This window comes from Hyalella azteca, unplaced genomic scaffold (assembly GCF_000764305.2).
Source record: "Hyalella azteca isolate HAZT.00-mixed unplaced genomic scaffold, Hazt_2.0.2 contig11320, whole genome shotgun sequence".
In the NCBI taxonomy this organism is placed as follows: Eukaryota; Metazoa; Arthropoda; class Malacostraca; order Amphipoda; family Hyalellidae; genus Hyalella; species Hyalella azteca.
In genome coordinates, this window is record NW_025941321.1 from 1 (window position 1) to 20,453 (window position 20,453).

Consider the following 20,453-nt stretch of genomic DNA (forward strand, 5'->3'; position numbering starts at 1 on the left):
ACTTAACCAACAAGCTCTCAGGCCCAACGGTCATCCCATCAGGCAGACCTGTGGCTTTATGTCCACCCAGCGTGGACCCCCAGCAAAGAAGAAGAAGAACCAGCCCTCGGTCGAACGGCCACTTGTCGAAGGACGATAAATTTTGGAACAGAACCATGCTATCTGAAACCTAAACTCAGATGCGGTGAACGTAAAATTACGCAATTTAAAGATGCCCAGGGGCTGGAAGTCAGATTCGATCCGCGGCCTGGTGGTGCACGGCAGGTTCTGTGCGAGGGGCCAGCGAGGCCAGAGGAAGACAAAGCCGAGTGGTTCACGCCTTCAAGTTCACGGCTGATTGGTGGATGTCTGGGGAGATGATGAGATCCAATGCGTATGGTTCAGGGTTTATTGATGCACAAAATTGGTGGTGCACGGCTGTGCTCCCAAGATTTCACAAATCTGGTATTTTGAAAAAGTGTCTGGTATAGATATTTTAGATCTGGTATATTATATATTTGTTTAAATCCAGTATATTTCTGGTATATTCTGACTTACTGCAAATTTACTGCATTAAGTTCCGCCTCTGAAGTTTTAACTTCATCCAGCGTAGGCGTGGATTATATAGATTACCTTCAGAGATCAGAGCGGTGCGACTAGACTAGAATTGAGCTATCCTGCCATTTTTGGAACCGCAAATTTACCGTTTGATGAAATAAATAACCCAGAGAGTCAGCTGCGTTCATTGAGTGAACGGGAGTGCTGCCGTAGCCCAAAAATTTGACTCTTAAATCAGCCCAAAAGCCAATGCCAACCCTCTACATACAATAGAAATAGTCAGTCTAATACCTATGTGCTAGTCTGGAAAAGTCCTATTTTTGTCTGAAATATCGCGGCTCTAATATCATATAATTTCAGTAGGTATGAAATCTCGCGGCTCGAATGTCATAAATTTTTGTTTGATTAAAAAATCGCGGTTTGCACTTCGCAAACATGTAGATGTGTATAAGAGACAGGTATGGAAAAGAGATCGCCATGCAATTCACAATATATAACATAAACCTTTCTCAGGTGGAAAGGATTTTAATTAATGTAACGGTGCGTTGGAAATTGGCATCCTGAGAACTAACGTCAAAGCCACTAACTTCGTCACAGCACTTATGTCGCCAGCCTTCAAGAAAAACAATATATTTTGCTAACAAACGGACCCTCAACTTTCTAGCGCAATCGAAAAAGCGTTTTATTTATTTCCTTGCAATTGAACAACACAAATCGTAATTCTGACAAGAATTATATCAGGTTTTCTTTGATGAGTGGTGAGTTAAGTGCAGTAGCAGCTGAGTGGCGACTTATGTGTTATTGATAATAAAAATCTAGGCATCCCTTACCGCGTAAAACGTTACCTGCAAGCCGTTATAGTTGAAGTCGAAGGCCCCGACGGTGATGCGCGAGGCCTTCAAGGCCCCCAACATGAGGGCGCCCGCCCCTGACGCCGCCATCAGGCAAGAGGCGAGNCTGTCTCTTATACACATCTAGATGTGTATAAGAGAAAGGGGCTAGGCTGCATGGAATAGAAATATTTTGGGGTTTAGCGTGTGGGTTACGACCATTGTTTTGGCGGCTTGCAGGTCATTGGCTTGCTGGTTTACATCCATGAAGGAATTTAGTCTTTGTGGCTTTCAGCAAGAAATCATGTTGGCTAATTTGCTCTGCAGCATGCTTGTGCACGGGGTGAAGTATGAAAATTCTGCTGGTATTGGGCAATGCTGGGTTATTTCAGTCGTCCCGAGTGAACAGCTCTAGTGTCTATCGCTCTTGATTGCTCAAAGTTAACTGGCAAACAATTGTTACTACCTAAATCACGTTTTACTTGATCTTGGACTATACTTCTATTAGTTCTATTCTGTATATACCTTGAGTATATTTAGCAAGGGTTCCAACTTCCATCCAGCCTCCAGGCTTCCAGAGTCAAGAACCTGGCTGGCTTTCTTGCCCCCCCCCTCTCCTGAGCCTCCTCTTCTCTTGGCAAGAAAAGGCAGTAGCCACATAGTAGGTACCTACTAGGTAGGCATGGGTTTGTATGCCAGCCAAGGTTTGAATTTAGGTAAGGTACCTAGTTGAAATCCCATAATTTTTTTAGATCACTTTTAGGGTAAACGCGGTATATTCCGACATCGTAGGTAATTCCGTCACCTCTCCAGCTTTTCCTTTATATTAAGCTTTGATGATGATGATGTCTTCTTTGAGGTGTAGTAAATGACCTCACACAGGTCGGTTGTCACACCTGGACATGTCAATTTAATTCAGGCTTGTAGTTAGTATCAGTTAAATTTGAAGCGCTGACGCAATACGACTCACCACGTGTCGGATGTTGCCACACAAAGTGACGGAATATAGGGATTTGGTAGGTTTCCATTCTAAAAGCTTTTTAATAAATATGGCAACATTTTGTGACGTTTCATCATTGCTGACGCGTAGTGAAGTGTTTTGAGAGTCATGTGCAGGCAACAGAACTTACGTAACGCATACGTTTTTTTATAGTTTTTCATTTCTCGATGCGTCCTTAATGTGTCGGAATATACCGCGTTTACCCTACCTATATTTTGCATAGTAAGGTTATATTTTTTTTTCTTGAAACAATGGAACCCTGGCAGCCTGGCCAGTGGCCACATTATTAACCCTTTACGCCCTGAATTTCTGGGATGAAAATCGTAAAATTCACTTTTTCGGTTTTAAGTCTCACTTCAAAGCTGACATTCTGACCTATCCAACAGTACCAAAATCGTCTCTGTACGTTGATTTATGCCTTGACGACAGTTCGTGAAAGGGTTAGGGGTGGGGGAGTTTTTTAACATTTAATATGGGCGAAAATTACTGGTCGGGCACATAAATAGATAACCTGAAGACGCTGCTCTTTAGTTACCCGGCTGCTGTCGTGTGGGATGGTGCTCATGCAGTCGTTCCCACCATCCTTGAGGACCTTGACTGAATTTTGGCTCCAGTATTGTCTAGTCTTGCATCTATGTCACCTTGAATGCCTATTTTGAGGGGCTCGGGACTTTGTCGCGCCCTACTGAACATTCACACTTATTGTCACTGCAAACCTATCTCCTCCCAGAGTTTTTAAGCTACAGCAATGAGTAATATACCGTTCGATTCACAAATAGAAGATCTAGAGATTGGTTTAAGCTTTTTTTCATTTTTGTTATAGTTTTGAAAATATTTTGAAAAAAGGGAGGGGAAATTCAAAAGGGGGGGGAGAAACCAATTTTTTCGAAAAATGCCCACCCCACCCACAAAAATTAGAATTTTGAAAAACAGCAAGGACCAATCGATAGATATGGTCCTTACGCATCGAATGATATGTGTCTCGATGTTGTAGCTCAAAAATCATAGGAGGTGATAGATTTCTACAGTACCCCCTTTTTGTCAGTTTTCTAAGAATTTCACGTTTTCTTTCACTTTTTTGGAAAAATTCCCACGAACAAAAAAGTCTTAGATTTATCTTTTACATATGTGTACCAAGTTTCAAAGTTATCTGTCAGTAATTAACCAAAATAGAATTTCCATAAGAAATTGCCATTGGAAATTGGAAATTTTATTTCGGTTACTTACCAACAGATAACTTTGAAACTTGGTACACATATGTAAAAAATAAATCTAAGACTTATTTTATTCGTGTGAATTTTTCGAAAAAATGACAGAAAACGCGAAACTGTTGGAAAACCGATGTTTTTTTCTGTGTGACGAATTCGTCACGCCAGGGCGTAAAGCGTTAAATAACTTATTAATGTCATTTTTATTGTTGTTTTTTCTCCATTTGCATTTATTTTTACATATCCTGTCAGGGTTGGCATTGATTAAATCAAACTGATTGAATCATTTGATTTTTTTTATAAAAAAATCATGATTTTTTTTATTTTTGCTAACCTGGATAAAAATAAACTTTCTTCTTTATGTAACTCCATTACTCTTTTATTTTGCCTCAAAACTGCTCAATCAGTCAATCTGTTCTACCCCACCCTGTAATATGTATTGAAAACTTGGGATTGGACTGACCTTTTAGGCAATTCAAAACATTTTCCACTCTATATGAATATTCTTATTAAAATATTTGATTTCAATTTTTAAATAGGCTATGTCAGTTTATAACTAGAAACAAAACAATAACAATTATAAAATTATATACCGTAAAATGGGGTTACTTTGACCGGCGGGGTAACTTTGACCACTTTTCATTTTTTTAACAAAAACCCCCAAAACTCAAAAACGATTCGACATAGAAAAATTTTGTCAATGGCCATCAAAGGCCTAATACTGAGGCTAGGTACGTAACACAACAGAAAGATTTAAAAAGTTTTCATATCTAATAGGTTAAAAAATTAAAAATGTGACCCACAAAAAAGAGCCATTATTTAAAGCCTATCGGAGTACTCCCTCCAATTTTTTTATTTTTTGGTAAAATAACTCCAGGTTTTGATGCATTGTAGTAGAACTCTNACGAAAAAAATGCTATAAGGCTGCTGATACGAAGCTTGCAGTGGACAAGGTTGTTGTAAATGCTCAATGGCATGTTCATGGATACGGTAATATCACATCAATAATACGATAATTGCACATCAATAATACGGTAATTAATGTATATGGCAATATCTATTCAAGATTTAAACCAATTTCTTATCTATGACAATGTGTGTATGATAGTATCCACGATACTTTCATACTTTGCTGGTCTACAAATAAGATTCAAAAATGAATTGTGGAAGAGCCTGATAAAAAGTCCCTGTTTCAACACTATGCTATGATACAAACTAGTGGCAAACCAGAGATTTTTCAGAATCAGTTCATTTTTAATTTCCTCATCTACTTTATATTTTAATCAATTTCTTCCTTATGATAATGGCAGTATCCTAGATATTTACTAGTATACTTAAAGGAATCAGTCAATCAAAAATGTACTTGAGGAAGGGCAACAAGAAAATGTTCTCCTCTGCCACTATACAATATAATGTAGATTATAGAAGCCAATTGATGAGAATTTTTAGTTTTAATTCATTACCTGAATTTGAATTAGTCATATAGCTGATGTGGAATAATGAAATTAACTGTGCAATTTTGATTCTCACACCCATTGGCTGAAACTTGCTTGATTCCTTGATATGTGTCCTGACAGTCCTGTGAATGAATATTAATGACCTTATAAGTTAAAGTTATGACCTACCTAAATTAAAGTGCTAAAGCCTAAATTTGTTTGAAATTTGTTGAGGCAGAAGCTGAGCAGGCTGGATTTAGGCTAGACTCCATTATTCATATTCCTAAAAGTATACTAACAAATTAATAATTTCAGGTAATATGACTATGAAGCTCTCATCCAGCTGGCAAACTGCTGATGGCTTCATCATTGATAATGGATTTCAGGTGATTGATTTTAATTTTCAGGTATTTAGACATGTGCAATACTTAAGGGGAGCATGTTGGTCAAAATAAAAAATTTTTACTTCTCTGTTTTTAGACTCATTTTAAAGGTCCAGAAACTGCACAGCTAAAGAGCCAAAAGTTATGTTTGTGCATTCATTTGTTCGTTCACAAGTCCTTGTTGGAATTCCAGAGGGGTTTTAAATGACAAAAAAAAAAAAACATACTGGAAATCCATCACAAAACCAATCACAGTTTGGATAGGATGACATGATCCCATAACCAATTACAGTCTTGAGATGAAAAAATCACAGTTCTATCAACCAATCACTGCCTGGAATAGAGATGTTGCCATCTCAACCAATCACAGCTGAGATGATGAGATATTGGATCTGCAATATTTTAAAAATTACACTAGTTTTTTTCACTTCAGACACTGGTATTTTGTGTGCCCACAGCCTCCCTAGTATGCAGAATTGAAAAATTCTCACTTATTACCAAATCCCAAAATGACATATTTTAATAACTTAAGAAACTTGCGGCTCAATCTTATACCGTAAAATGGGGTAACTTAGACCACTTTTTTTATTATAAATGATGCCATTTCTTTACTAGCTAAATTAAACTTGAATTGAAACATGCAAAATACAGGTCTATACTCTAGCTTCACTCACCATAAATTGCTGGCTCCTGCCTCTCATAGTCTTTATGTAATTTCAAAAAAAGTGATGGTCTTTGTTACCCCAGCTCTAGGGGTAACTTAGACCGGGTGGTAAAATCAATTAAGGCCTTTAATGCCCATTGACAAAATTTTTCTATGTCAAAGAGTTTTTGAGTTGTGGGGGTTTTTGTTAAAAAACGAAAAGTGGTCTAAGTTACCCCGCCGGTCTAAGTTACCCCATTTTACGGTACTTTTATTAACAGTATATTAAAGATCATTTATTTGCTTAGAGTGGATATCACTGCTCCAAAAATGACAGGAAGCTTTAATTGCTGCGTGGACAGTAGATATATTCTGTGTCAGACAATATAGAATTGATAAGCTAATTTTGTGGAGTAGGTATGAATACAAAATTATTGAAACAAGCAAGCTTTTATAGAAATCTTCACTAACTTTTATTAATCTTGGAGACAAATCATGAATGAAAAAAACTCGATAGCAAATTTTGAATTTCCTGGAGTCAGACAATTTCCTAGGTGCCTTTAATCCTCTACTAATTCCTGGCAAGGATTTTTTATATCTTTTTACAATTTTTGAGATTTGGAGTATTTGGAGATCAAACGTGAATCTTGGGTGCCGTGTAGTTAGTAACTTAACAGGTTTACCAGCTGGCTAGACTTTCTGCATCTTTAAAGATTGTGTTGGATAGCCCAAAATTTTGTTTGTTACTTAACATTTCACCAGCATTTCATTTTTTAGTAGTTATGCTCTGGAGTGTGACTGCTAGAGTGCATGAAATTTTACTAAAATCATTTAAATGGCCTTTAATTTCACGAGAAATTATGTCTGCAATTATGATCATTCAATGTTCTTATTGACTGATGTCTTAGTTCTCAAGTTTCTCATTAGGCATTTATATATAATTTCTGCGTGCCTAACCCTGACTAAGATCTCAGAGAAACTAGGTGAATGTTTTACTAAATCTTGGAATGGTACCAAGAAATGCAGCATGTCTTTTTTATACTCTTTTATCATTTTTTGGTAGAATGTTAGGTCATTTTAAAGCCTTTTATGTTGTGTGCATACTGGCATGATGGTGCTAAATTGCGTCTTAGGCACCATATAGTAACATGGCAGGTCAAAGAGCTGGCTAGATTTTCTGGAATGACTAATGATTTTGTTAGATAGCTTAAGATTTTGGTTGTTAGAAACATTTTTTAATAAGCATATATGCTCTAAAGTGAGACAATTGGGCTCAATTAACTATTGTATTTTATTGGATAGTTCATGCACACTAAGTTAACGCTTAGAGTTTCTCTGACCCTTTTTCTCAAATTTCCTTTTTTGCAGGTGTGCACCGACGTGCCTGCTGCTCTCCCAGATCTGCTGTTGGAGGAGAAATCTTTTGTGCTGATGCCAGATGATAAGACGGCCTCTCCCTGCAGCCTCGTGCTACAGTGTGGCGATGCTGCCGCTGTCTCCTCCGTTACGCTGGTTTCTGAGTCGAGACTGGTAGAAGTTTTTATTGGCGATTATGGAGAATATTACACAAGCATAAAAAGCAGCATTATGGAGAAATTTCATGATTCAATTATATGCAGAACTGACATTAAGTTGGAGAAACCATGCACCAAAGTCAAGTTATTACTCAAAAACAACTATGATGACACATCTGTTATGATCTATGGAGTTTTTGCCCAAGTGCAAGAAGTGTCTTCGGGGAACGCGCATCAAAACTCAGCTGGGAGGTTCTCAAGCAGGCAGCTGAGCTCTCTGGTAGCAGAGAGGAACCTGCATCTCTCAGACAAGGCTTTGTCACTCAAAAAGCTAGTGGAACTTTATAATGACAACCTCGAGAACAATTCTGCCACGTCACTGAGCAGCTTCATTCCTCTTATGGGCATGGGTTTATCACTCGGTCGTGCGCCAGATAATGGGTGCAGTCAAGTTGCAGGGCAGTCGATCAAATCCGTTCCAAACGTTAAATGGAACTGCAAAGAAACCTCAAATGAAAACCTTCATGATGCAGCAAGAGGAAATAATAACCATATGCATTCCAATAATTCTCACAGTATTTTTGGTTCTGAAAGACAATCACGGCTTATTTCAAACGGTAACACTGATAATAAAGAAAATGTGATTACTGCAGTTGATGGTCTAAAAAACTTGAATAAAGATGATCTGTTAGAGATGTTTAGTCAAAATTTGAATTTTAAGAATCTAGTAGGAATGAAGGTCCCATCACCAGGAGCTGGGCATGTCAAGTTCAACAAGGACTTTGCGTCTGCTGAAGATCGCTGTTCTCAGCTCATGGGAGTAAACAATTCTACTATGAAGCTGGAGCAGTTGGATGTAGTGAATGGAGTTTTAGTCTCCGAATCTGGTCGTGATGCATCTTTTTCAACATCAATGAAGGCCCCTTTTGTCAGCTCTGAAATAGCAGTCAGCTCTCCAACAACCACCAACAATATCGCACTCCCAACAGGTAGTCAAGTTTCAGTTGTGTCCTCAAACTCGTCAAGCTATCAGTGCCCAGTGACAGTCTCCTCTGTTCCTCACACAAATACTTCCCCTGCAGTGACAGCCAACAAAGAAAACACCAGAGCAGCCTGTGAGCAGTCGAGCCTGGCTGCCCATAAAGGACCAAGTGAAGGGATTCCCCTCAGCGAGTCAGCAGCTGCTACTTTCGCCCCAGCGGTGTGTGGGTGTGGACGGCTTCAGCAAATTATAAACGAGCGGCTTGACAAACTCGAGTCCAGACTTGAAGACCTATTTGAAACTAAGCTACAGAACTTCGTGGATGCCAGGTTGAGTTCTTTTGAAGCTCGGTTGGAACAAATCGTGGCCGAGAAATTAAGGCCTAGTGCTGACCCAGAAATAATATTAGGTCACGACAGTTAGTGTGTACAGAGTCTGGTGGTGTTTGGGGTGAGAGGCGTGACACGTCTGGTGGTGTTTGGGGTGAGAGGCGTGACATGTCTGGTGGTGTTTGAGGTGAGAGGCGAGACAAGTCTGGTGGTGTTTGAGGTGAGAGGCGTGACATGTCTGGTGGTGTTTGGGGTGAGAGGCGTGACATGTCTGGTGGTGTTTGGGGTGAGAGGCGTGACACGTCTGGTGGTGTTTGGGGTGAGAGGTGGGAGCTGGGGTCTGGTAGCGTTGCATGTTGGGGAGGGAGGCGGCGATCCATCTCGGCCTCTTACTGCTACGTCCGAAACTTATACTAAGGATACTGGGATACTAAGTGACGTGACAATTATGGCTAGTTCATATTATTTATTATTAGTTTTCCCCCTTTTCGACGATGTTCAGGCATCATAGGCTATGGTGACATTAATTTGCAATCATTTAGTAGAGGTGGCGCCCACGTTAAATAGTCTAAATATTCATTTTCGACTCGTTGATTCTCGAAATCAACGGCTGGGGTTTCGAACCTGCAACTCACTGTTCCAAACCTGATATTTTAAACTGTAAGCACTGGGCCACCATCACAGTCTGCTGAAGCGTTGCAAGTGACTTACCATGCCGCACTTACTCTCATTAACACTTAGCTAGTATAATTGTTATTAGTTTTATTGTTATTTTTGCTGTTATTTATTGTTAATGAGAAACTTTATGTAATACTTATAACGCTGAATTGCTGCAATATGGAGGGTGATGACACAGCTGACGTATGTTTGATATGAGCTAATTTTATAGACCTGGAGTATTACCGGAATCCCAGTGATTGATATAAATTACTAATAGTTTTGTCGTCAATGAGATTATTGGATTCAATAATACCCTTCAAGGAGTTTTTCTGGGAGAAATACACAAACTAGATCTCACTTGTATATGCAAGTTGTATTTTAGCCACTAATTTACAATGAAATTGACACGTTAAAAAGCATGAAACAATTGCCATGTATTCATCGCGCCGACCAAATTGTTCTCCAGGCTTATTGTGGAAACTACAGACTAACATAAGCAATAGTCAACCTTTGCCAACGCATAACCTTAGCAAGCATCACAATAAACATGAACAAATTTGGGCGAATTTTACTGCCCTTGGTCTGGATCTGCACGTAATTCAATCGAGAAATAATTCGGTAATCCAACACCTAACGTGGCATTAGAACCACGACTGGAGAGACGTGGCATTAGAACCACGACTTGAGAGACGTGGCATTAGAACCATGACTTGAAACACGTGACATTAGAACCACGACTGGAGAGACGTGGCATTAGAACCACGACTTGAGAGACGTGGCATTAGAACCACGACTTGGAAGACGTGACAATAGAACTCTGGCTTAAAAGACGTGGTTAGCGGAAAGCAAAGGCTATGCATAGTACAAAAATGCTCTAGATGAGAAGAAAATTAAAGGAAGAATTTAAACCATGAGATAACTGAACAGTAAGACAACAATAATTAAAAATTATTAAAAATTTCCACTTAACGCAATCGTTTACGTACGAAACAGTCAATAAAACATATTCTCTCACAGCACCACAAATAACTCCTTAATTCTACAAGACTATTCTGTACAAACATCCAACAGGGGCATATTATTTTAAGCGAGTATCACGTACAAATGTGTGCATTAAGAACATGTCTTATGAGGACATTGATTTTCGATGCTGAAGATAGGCGTCAGCCGCTACCTCAGCCCCGTCTTGAGGTGTTAGAATCGAATTCTGCGTCACGTGAAGAAACCGTGAAGCGTCGAATGGCGGGCCAGATGTCTTCTACCTACACCAAGAATTACCGACACGTGTACTACTCTTCTATTCAACATATAATCGCAGAGACTTTGATTAAGTCAATAAAGAACAAGCCATGTTATTAGTCTCAACTGAAGACATCGACGGGGTGTGGGGAGCTGGGGGATTCATTGCCAAGAGAACCCCCAGACGAGGGAGAGTGGCAGGGGTTGACGATGGCTGAGAAGCTTTGTACCCTCAACGCGGGGACTCTTCTGACAGGGCTCACCTCAACCGAGGAGCGCCTTGGGGGATCGTCAGCTTTCCCCAGGCGTCTCAGATGATCAACCTTCACCCCCTGATCTCGTGCTGCCATGGCTGCGTCCTCAGCAGCCCCCGCCTTATTACCGCTAACCAGTTGCGAAGTCACGTCATCGGAAGCGCCACTGAATGGCTTTGCCACAGCCTCGATGCCACCACAGAGTGTTTTTGCACGAGCATCGGAGGCGCCACGTAATGACTTGCTCTTGCCCCTCTCCTCACTAAGGCAAATTTCACGATTTTCCAACGTGGCGTTCGTAGCAACGCTGTTAGTCATGGAAGTTTGGCGCGTCGAAAAGATTGCTTCTGTTAGCAAGAGGCTGACGTTACTGGCGGCCTCAGCTGGTGTTGTCTGGGATAGCCACGATGAGTCCTGTGAAGGACCTGAGGGCGCTATGGTTCTTGCAGCATCAGGCGTACGGCGCGCTTGATACAGGCTCTCACTGCCGTCGTCGGTGCCTGCATACGCTACGATTGCTGATTCATTACAGGTCACTGAGGAAGACGCAAATGTTGGGAGATGGGAGCTAAGAAGGGCTGTGGAACTCGGGTGTGAGGAGCTGGGTGAAGCCGTAGAAAAAGGGAGAGAGGAGCTGGCAGGAGGCGTGGAGATACGGAGAGGAAAGCTGCAGGGAATGGCAGATGTAAAAGTATGGCAGGAAAGAGCCTTAGGACTCAAAGGGGAGCTGTGAGCAATTGAGTTGGACGGATTAAAGTTTTTTGTAACCATTAAGGTGGCCGTTGCACACTTAGTAACTGTTTGTGCAGCAGCACTGTCATCAGAAGATTTTCTAACGACACTGCCCACTACAAATTGAGCAGTGGCACTATCATTAGCAAGCAGTGCGGTGGTACGGTCATCAGCAGATAGTGCAGAGGCACTATCATCAGTAGGAGGCGCAGTCGCACTGACTTCAGTGTTGGGGTCGATGGCCTCCTGGTAGAGACGTGACTCTGCCACAGCGAGGGCCTCTTTGACTGCAGTCCTGTAGGGTCCACGCTTCTTCTTCACGTAGAACTGCTGTAATGAAAACGCTTATTCAGAAATACAAGAACACGATAATTTGAATGTCTAAACGGAGAAGTATGTATTTCTTACAACAATCCGTCATGCCACAAAGTATAGTAGAATATTTGAAACTTGGAAGGACCTGATTACTTGGAACCACACGACCTTGAAGAAGAGCAAGAAGGGCCTGAGGCTTGAGGGGTGGAGGGTGGAGGTGGTCGCGCTGCCGTACCAATTGACCCGAGCCTCGTGCTGCGAGTGATCGCTTTCACTGCGCATATGCACTCGCTCGAGGGCGGACGTGTCGCTTGCGTTCCTCTTGCCTATGTAACGAGTACTCAAGTGTGTCACCTAAATATAAAAAAAAAAAAAATTGAAATTTGTACATTTCTGGTTCGATTGATGCAACACTAAGAAATTAACAGCCCTTTAAAACGTAATTTAAATTCTCTATCACTATCAGTAACGACGGATAAAAGACAGCAATGAACAACAACAGTTTATATGAGTGAAATGTAAAGCCGATAAAAAATATATTACCTATCAAATTGGCATTTTCTTACTTCAAGTAACAAAAGCACGCAGCCACTTTCACTCTATCTCTCCTAAAATTTTAGGATTTATAAACGACCGCTGATAATTTAAGTAATAATATACAACGAATCTCACCAGCGCGGGCCACCATGGAAAGCCAAGAATTTTCGCCCAGACCACGTCTCCCACAGCAAGCCTGACCCAGTCATCGAGTTGATGGACACAATCCTCTTGCTTGGGGGCTTCCAGACGGACGTCATCCTTGACGTGAGCTGGTCGGGAAGCGGAGGTTCTGATGAAGCAGTAATGCAGTGCCCGCCATTCGGATGACACAGAAGTCGACGGCACAGAGGGGAAAGCTGGCACATCACCTTGATCGTCGCTGGAGTCTTCGCCTCGGCTCACGAAGGAGCTCGAAGAGTCCACAAAGGCACGTTTTTTGCCGTTGTTCTCGTGCCCGACTGTCGCTTCAAGGGAGCTCCTATCGAGGTCGGTTGTAAGTAGAGCCGAGGTTCCAGGTAGTTGTTTTTTGACGATGGCATTAGACACTGAGGAGGCCCCTGAGAGTATCTTGGCGCCGTCTTTGTCGTCCGCTAGTGCTTCAGAGACACTTTTGTTGTCCTCACCTCCCGCAGATTCTTCAGAGGAACTTGTCATGTCCTCACCTTCTGCTGTAGCTTCAGAAGAACTAGTCTTGTCATCACCTATCACCGGTTCTCCAGAGGAACTTGTCATCTTGTCATATCTACCTGCCTGTTCTTCAAGGGAACGCTCCTCGACGTTCAATTCGACAGGAGAACGTCTGAAAACGATTGGATCTTTTTTTATTGTCTCCTTAGTGGTACTTTCTAGAACATTTTCTGGCTCGGACCCTCTGATAGATCCAGAGGAGTAACTCTCTTCTGAGCTACAGTCGTGAGCTACGTACGCAAATTCATCATTCTTCACCCGTTTGATTGAAAGTGATAATTTTTGCTTAGGAGAATTAGCACGGGATATTTGTGGATCGTTGTGGTCACGCCTGGCAGAGTCTGAGGCATGAGGAGCTGCACCACACGATGGTAACAGCAAACTCTGCTCATCGCGGTCGTTTGTTATTATTCCCTTAGGTTTACGGTCTTCTTTGTGTTTTTTCTTGTGCTTAACTTTGTGTCTGTGTTTCTTGGGTATATTCGTTTCAGTGAGCTGGGTTTCGCAAGCGTTCTCTTTGGATGATGCCTCCCAAATGTTGCAAGAATTAGGAGGTTTATCATCACTTCTTCTGGAAGGTGACAGGCAGTTGAGTCTTGCTGGTGAGGTTCCATTCCATCGAACGGGTGAAGAATCGCCCACTCGACCCGGTGACGACAAGCTGTGTTTAGTGCTCATCATATATGCAAATCTATCGGATTGCCAACAGGACCGTGCAGGAGATAGGCTTCCAAGTCCGAGGGGCGACATACTTCCATACCTAGGGGAGACTCCCCCTATTAATGAGTATGAAGGAGAACCTTTCATCATTAGCTTTCTCTGCGCCTCTTTTCTGGCTCTCTTGAGTGCCTTCCTGGCCGCCTTATTAGCAACACCTTTGTGGCTGCTAGAGACAGGGTGACAGTTATTATCTTCAAGCGAGGGTGGCACTTCAGGCTTTGGTGCAATATTCATTATGGTGCCCGTACCATCAGGAGCGATGCATATCTTCAGGAGAGGAGCTGCATGCTTTAGAGAACCTGTGTCGTCACAGTCTGAGGCCTGACCACCATCTTCAGCAACATGTTTTTCAGCCTGAACTTCTTCCACTGTATCTGACAGGCAATTTTCGTTGATTGATTTATTTGAGAAAGGAAGAATAGTAACCTTCGGCACAGAGGCGCTTGAAGAGCTCGTATGTTCTTGATTACACTCATGTGTCGGTACGAACGCTTCTGAAGGAATACTTGACGGTTTACAAAGCACCATTTTAGGGACTGTCAGTCTGCAGCTCTGAGGAGCCTTGGAAGTCCGTTTTTTGCTGCTTTGTGACAGACTTTGGTCATAAGTTGTGAGAGTAACTTTAGCAATTCTGTTATTTACAGATGAGAAACGCAACTTTGGAATTTGACCAGAAGAAATTTTTTCTTCACTTTCAATCTTGGAACTGGAGACTAGAAGAGGCTTTGAATTGATACAAGGCTCGAGCTCAGCAGGCTGGGAAGCTCTCGAACCTGCCAGACGTAGATCACATTTAACTTCATTTATGACCAAGGAACCAGCTGACTTCAAAGCAGGTGCTGGTTGACAATCGCCATGACTATTATTAGCACTTTCTGTTTCGCTAGCTTTCAATTTTTTTAATCTGGGTACCGAAACAGGTGCACATGTAGGCTGCTCATGTTTTCTTTTATTGGTGTGTGGTGATGTGACCTGCAAGTCAACTGTTCTACGCGTAGAACGAATACTTCGTGATTTTGTTTCTTCAAAGCTTTTAGATTGTGATATCTTACTGTTCAGACTAATTTTATGCGAGTTTTTTGAGCCTGAAGTACTATTACAGTCCTTGGAAGTGGTCTCTCTACTTGCAGGAACATTTTGCTTACCACTTTTCCTCGTGCAAACACCAGACCGAGTTTTACAAGCCTGTGCGTCCACATTTTCATTTTGAATAGAACTTCTTTCTACAACTTTTACAGATGGAAACTCGGCGTCTGTTTTCCTGTCATTGCCAGTTGGGGCAGACGCAGCATGATTGCTTGCAACGGACTTGGCATGGCCAACTCTCTCATTGTTTTCATTGCACACCTGGCGACAGCCAGAACAAAGGACGTGTCTTGGTCGCAGCCTCACAGATGGTCGGCTCCCAGGTTTCGTACGTTTCTGAGTAACAGATTTATTGGTTGCATTATCAGCGTTGCTGATGTCAGAGTCACCGCAGAAGTAAGAGTGACGCCGCTTCACTGAATAGAGCTTGTTGTTTGACAGGTCGGGTGGGGGAGGGTAGCAGCCGCCAGGGGGATAGACTCCACACGGCAGTCGACTGAAAACAAAGTATTACAATCAAACAAGGCGCTAGGTAGGTAATCCATGTAAACTTTCCATGAAAATAAATCAAATTAAAGTAGCTAAGTAAGTAATCAAAATAAGTAACAAAAGCTGAGACATGAGGTTAACAAGGAGTTTTCACATTCTGCCTCCCAGACACAGGGGTTTGAGGACTTAGCAAGCCAACTGATGCTCAAAATTTGTGGTGGGTTTCTGTCAGCCAAATTCAGCAGCTTGATGGTTTGAGAGGTCCAGGGGCCATTCGTTCAAAACTCACTAAGTGAACGTAAGTACTTACGCTCTATTTTCTTGTCAATGATTGGTGGTTTTTGCATGAAAGGCCGTCAATGATTGGCTGATGAACTTACGATCTCTTAAAATTTTTTGAAAGTATAGGCCCAGGTCCCTTTACTCTCCAAGTCCCTTCCTCATCAATACAAGACTGGCCTTACAAGACTGTGGGAGTTGAAAATTGCTTGTGCATCACAGTGGAACAGTGTTCTGCAGTAGCGTCAGTCTGGACTGTATGTGCTGCTGCTTGTGTTACAGTGTAACAGTGTCCTGTAGCAGTGTCAGTCTGGACTGCATGTGCTGCTGCTTGTGTTACAGTGGGACAGTGTCCTGTAGCAGTGTCAGTCTGGACTGCATGGGCTGCTGCTTGTGTTACAGTGGGACAGTGTCCTGTAGCAGTGTCAGTCTGGACTGCATGTGCTGCTGCTTGTGTTACAGTGGGACAGTGTCCTGTAGCAGCATCAGTCTAGGTGGCATAAGCCGCACTGGATACACCAAAAGCATCTAGAATGCAGCAAAATACATAAACTACAGCAGCATCAACATGCTTGAATCATAATCTGTATTCTACAGCTCTTCTCTAGCATTAAATTTATACTAGAGACCCGGAATAAAAGATGCTCACCCAATGGCGGAATCCAGAAGGACTCCCTGAAAATATTTCTCCTGATGGTCCACACCCACAAGCAATATGTCAGGCAGAGCTTGTAGGACTGTAACTAGAATTTGGGACCCGCTGGGCAAGAGGGAAGTGGCAGAGAGCCTGGGAGGTGCCATGCCAAGTCTTTGCTTCTGGCTTCAGAGGCTCTGTAAAAGTTTATCCAATTAGAATTCAAGAATTCAGGAGAAAATCTTCAAAATCAGAATCAGTATAAACAACAGTGTTTCCCATCAACTGCAACATACATACTTGAATAAGTAACCTTTACATACATTTACACACATACATTTTTGCTCAAAAAATACTAATATATATATTCTCAGGTATCTAATCTGGTATCTTAAATTTTGCATCAATAATGCAAGTATTAACAAGAGCATGTATATAAATAACTGAAAACCTCAGCAAAAAACAAAACAAAGTAATTTCAGAGTAAAAAAAAGTACAGCATATTGTATTAAGATAACAACATTAGTCAAAATGCTCCTAAGTTTTCAGCTTAATTATTTATTGAACATTATGCAGGTGATTCATACTGCCTTTTTTTTCTTTGAAAGTTATATAAATAAATTTAAGATTGCTCTGAAAAAGTCATACAAATGAACACTTTTAACAGCTGATGGTAAGATGATGGGTAGACTGCAAATCAAATATTTGAATTACATGAATAACTTTAAACCAGGTCTAAACATCATCACTGGCATGATTATGCCATCTGCACTGCCATGATTATGCCATGTGCACTGGCATGGTGGCGCCATGTGCACTAGCATGGTTATGCCATGTGCACTGCCATGGGTATGCTATCTGCACTGGCATGGTTATGCTATCTGCACTGCCATGATTATGCCATGTGCACTGCCATGGGTATGCTATCTGCACTGGCATGGTTATGCTATCTGCACTGCCATGATTATGCCATGCGCACTGCCATGGGTATGCTATCTGCACTGGCATGGTTATGCTATCTGCACTGCCATGATTATGCCATGTGCACTGCCATGGGTATGCTATCTGCACTGGCNATGCCATCTGCACTGGCGTAATAATGCCATCTGCACTGGCGTAATAATTCCATCTGCACTGACATGGTCATGCCATCTGCACTGGCATGATTATGCCATCTGCACATGTGTGGCTAAGCCATTGAATGCAGACCATGAATTTGCTTTGATGTCTTGCCATTATGTTCATGGCTGTCCTTTTCTAAGTTAAGGGCTATAGTTGCCGATCAAACAACAACATAAGGTTTTATCAAAGGCCTAGTTTACTTTTCATTCATAGTATTTGACTTGTTATTGTCTCATAAAATTATAGTAATGAAAAGCAATATCAAGAGATCATACAGATATGTTGGAAACATCTAGGTGATAGTAGGCAAGTAGTGAGAAGGGTAATTGGAGGCGTAGTTTTGTAAAGATTGCATAGAGTGGAAGCAACAGGTTTAATATCACTAATTACAATTTTTTTTAGTTTGCAAGCTGAGGCTGATGGCAGTATTACATTCTCCTAACAAAATATTACATTTATATTGGAAGACATTCAATAAAAGATTGACATATTGAGTAGTAGACTATAATGGACAATAGACCATAGGCTAATCTCAGTATAATCTCACACATGTAGCAATCATACACTTTTGTTTATTTCTTCAAATATATATTGACAAATATACATTTCAGATTTATTTTATAAATATTCATTTAATAATATTTCTTCATATTTGTCATTCAATTATATATGACAACATAATTTAGATGCCAAGTGAGTCTCTATTGAAAAAATTATAAAAATTCATTGTAAGAAAACATATATGCAGAGCTGGGCAGCGCTACCTTGAAATGTAGCGGCCGCTACCACTACCGCTAACTGCTCTAAATGTAGCAGGCGCTACTGCTACTGCTACACCCACTAGATTGTAGCGAGTGCTACCGCTACCGCTACAGTAAAATGTAGCGCCACTACATTAGCCGCTACAATGGGCAAAATTATTGGAAATCTCTAAATGTTTATTGTTCTGCTATTGGGATACACGCCCCACGGCCAGTGTAGCTGTCAGCTGACTTTCTTCAGAAGTGCAAAAGCTTTTGCCGGTGAAGGTGTTTTACGATCGGTCCGTAAAGAAGCGTTGATCAGTTCAAAATGACATAAGAACAGGTTCTTTTGAATAACCTATGGATTGCCACCATGGTGATAGCACTGTAGTGGCTAAACCTTGTTAGGCTTGTTTTGCTACTTAAATATGTAGCGGGCGGCAGAAGCCTACGGTAGAAGGTATAAATTGTGGTATACGCTTTTCGATTCCATTTTCTTACGTATATGTGACTTCAATGACTTGTGAGAATGTATAAACTATATAGAATTCCACACTGACACTGGAAGTCTAATTTTCATTAGGATCAAAGGAAAAAAATTTTTTGTGCACATACCTAGCAGCTACCAATACAAATTTTCCACTTTGACTTTGAGGCTTGGGGTGACCCCGGTGAGGACTGAGAGGCTGAGCCGCAGGCTGCTGAGGGATGAGGGCTCCTAATCTCTTTTCTCCTAGTCTCCTACGTCCTACCTCACCTCCTAGTCCTAGGCTCCTAGCTAGAGCAGTAGAGCTGCTAGACAAGACAGTAGACACTAGCTAGACAGTAGACACTACACACTAGCGTCTAGCTTGACAGTAGAGTAGACTGAGTAGAGTAGTCTGTTATGTTAAGTGTTAAACATACTAGTCTACTAGACAGTAGACAGTGTCACCAGTGACTTACTGTGACTATAGAAAGTTGGGTTCTGTTTTCTTTGTGAAATAAATCCTTTCCACTGGAAGCTGGTGACACGGTGAGCGTGACTGCGTGAAGATGAGACAGTGTCATAGTGTTGTGACTTGTGCCTTGTGGCTGTGGGCAGTGGTGGCAATTCAACTCTCACGTAATATTAATGTTGCAACTTGCAGTCCAGTTACAGCTAACTTAAAGGCAAAAATTATAAACCAGGCAGAGATGCAGACGCAGGTTGCAGCCTGCAGAGGCAGAAGAGCTGAGAGTGAGAGCCTACTAACACTAGCCTAAGCCTACGCCCTACTGCAACTGCTCACGCGTCACGCTCACTCGGGATGGAAAACATAAGATGATAATATATCTGATCTGCTTATCAACATATCACGTGGCATGAATACTTAGCAAAATATGCATTATATAAGCCCTAACATGCAGGGTAATCATTTAGAACATCTAATATAAATACAAGTGAAATTGCTAATTCCAGTAGTATTTCAGTGCCAAGACATAGGTAAAAAAAAAAGCAAACGGTAACGTGAGGTGGTCCGAGCTAAGAGATGCGGATGCACACCATAAGTTATAACGAGTGCCGTGAACTACCGAAAAAATTTTCTAACACACTTGCTAACATGGTTGAACTTGTATATAGTTCAACCATGGCTTGCTAACATGTCAATGTGAACACAAGCTCATGTTTTTAGATACAAACTAAAGCAATGAATTCATAGTGGTAACAGTGGAAGTAGGATTCCGCAGAATTTTACTTATAATGTTATTTATTATGTTCATGCTCAGCTGCCAACAATATAGCGGTTTCAGCGTTTATTAGGCCATAGGCCTGTCGCTGATTCTTAACATCGCAGAACATCCACAGCTTGTTGCGGTCTCGGACTCACAACTCACTGATTCAATTCTGCTGTGCTTAACCGCCCGGCCTCCTCGCCGATTCTGACCAGAAACGGGCGCACAGAGCTGGGATCGAACCCGCGCCTCCAATCCTGGTACTCTGAACTTCAACCACTGGGCCATCCTGCCTTAATATACCTTAAGTCCTGAATCGACGATGGGTATAGATAATTATCTTTACGCAATAATTCTTCTGTGCTAATACATCTTAAATAAATTTCTCTCTGCAAA

General features: G+C 41.5%; 2 protein-coding genes across 5 annotated transcripts; one reads left to right on the forward strand and one right to left on the reverse strand.

Annotated features, from left to right (window-relative positions):
• The first annotated feature begins 2,006 nt into the window (after window positions 1–2,006).
• LOC108672459 lies at window positions 2,007–8,960 on the forward strand. 2 transcript variants are annotated; one of them, XM_047882798.1, is made up of 3 exons: window positions 2,007–2,028; window positions 5,327–5,397; window positions 7,406–8,960. In XM_047882798.1, exons 2-3 carry the CDS (start codon window positions 5,332–5,334, stop codon window positions 8,954–8,956), a joined length of 1,617 nt encoding a protein of 538 aa, XP_047738754.1. In that variant the 5' UTR covers window positions 2,007–2,028; window positions 5,327–5,331; the 3' UTR covers window positions 8,957–8,960. The 2 variants fall into 2 exon arrangements, with proteins under 2 accessions (XP_047738754.1, XP_018015613.1); XM_018160124.2 differs by lacking the exon at window positions 2,007–2,028 and having other exon boundaries at window positions 4,636–5,397.
• Window positions 8,961–9,870: 910 nt separating this feature from the next.
• Window positions 9,871–19,594, reverse strand: LOC108672460. Of its 3 annotated transcripts, none has more exons than XM_018160128.2 (5): window positions 19,308–19,594; window positions 16,513–16,694; window positions 12,735–15,591; window positions 12,231–12,416; window positions 9,871–12,077 (listed from the first exon to the last, which is right to left on the reverse strand). In XM_018160128.2, the coding sequence occupies exons 2-5, from the start codon at window positions 16,662–16,664 to the stop codon at window positions 10,884–10,886; spliced, it is 4,389 nt and encodes a 1,462-aa protein (XP_018015617.1). In that variant the 5' UTR covers window positions 16,665–16,694; window positions 19,308–19,594; the 3' UTR covers window positions 9,871–10,883. The 3 variants fall into 3 exon arrangements, with proteins under 3 accessions (XP_018015617.1, XP_047738753.1, XP_018015615.1); XM_047882797.1 differs by lacking the exon at window positions 19,308–19,594 and adding an exon at window positions 16,921–16,949 and having other exon boundaries at window positions 9,871–12,074; XM_018160126.2 differs by lacking the exon at window positions 19,308–19,594 and adding an exon at window positions 16,921–16,949.
• Window positions 19,595–20,453: the final 859 nt, after the last annotated feature.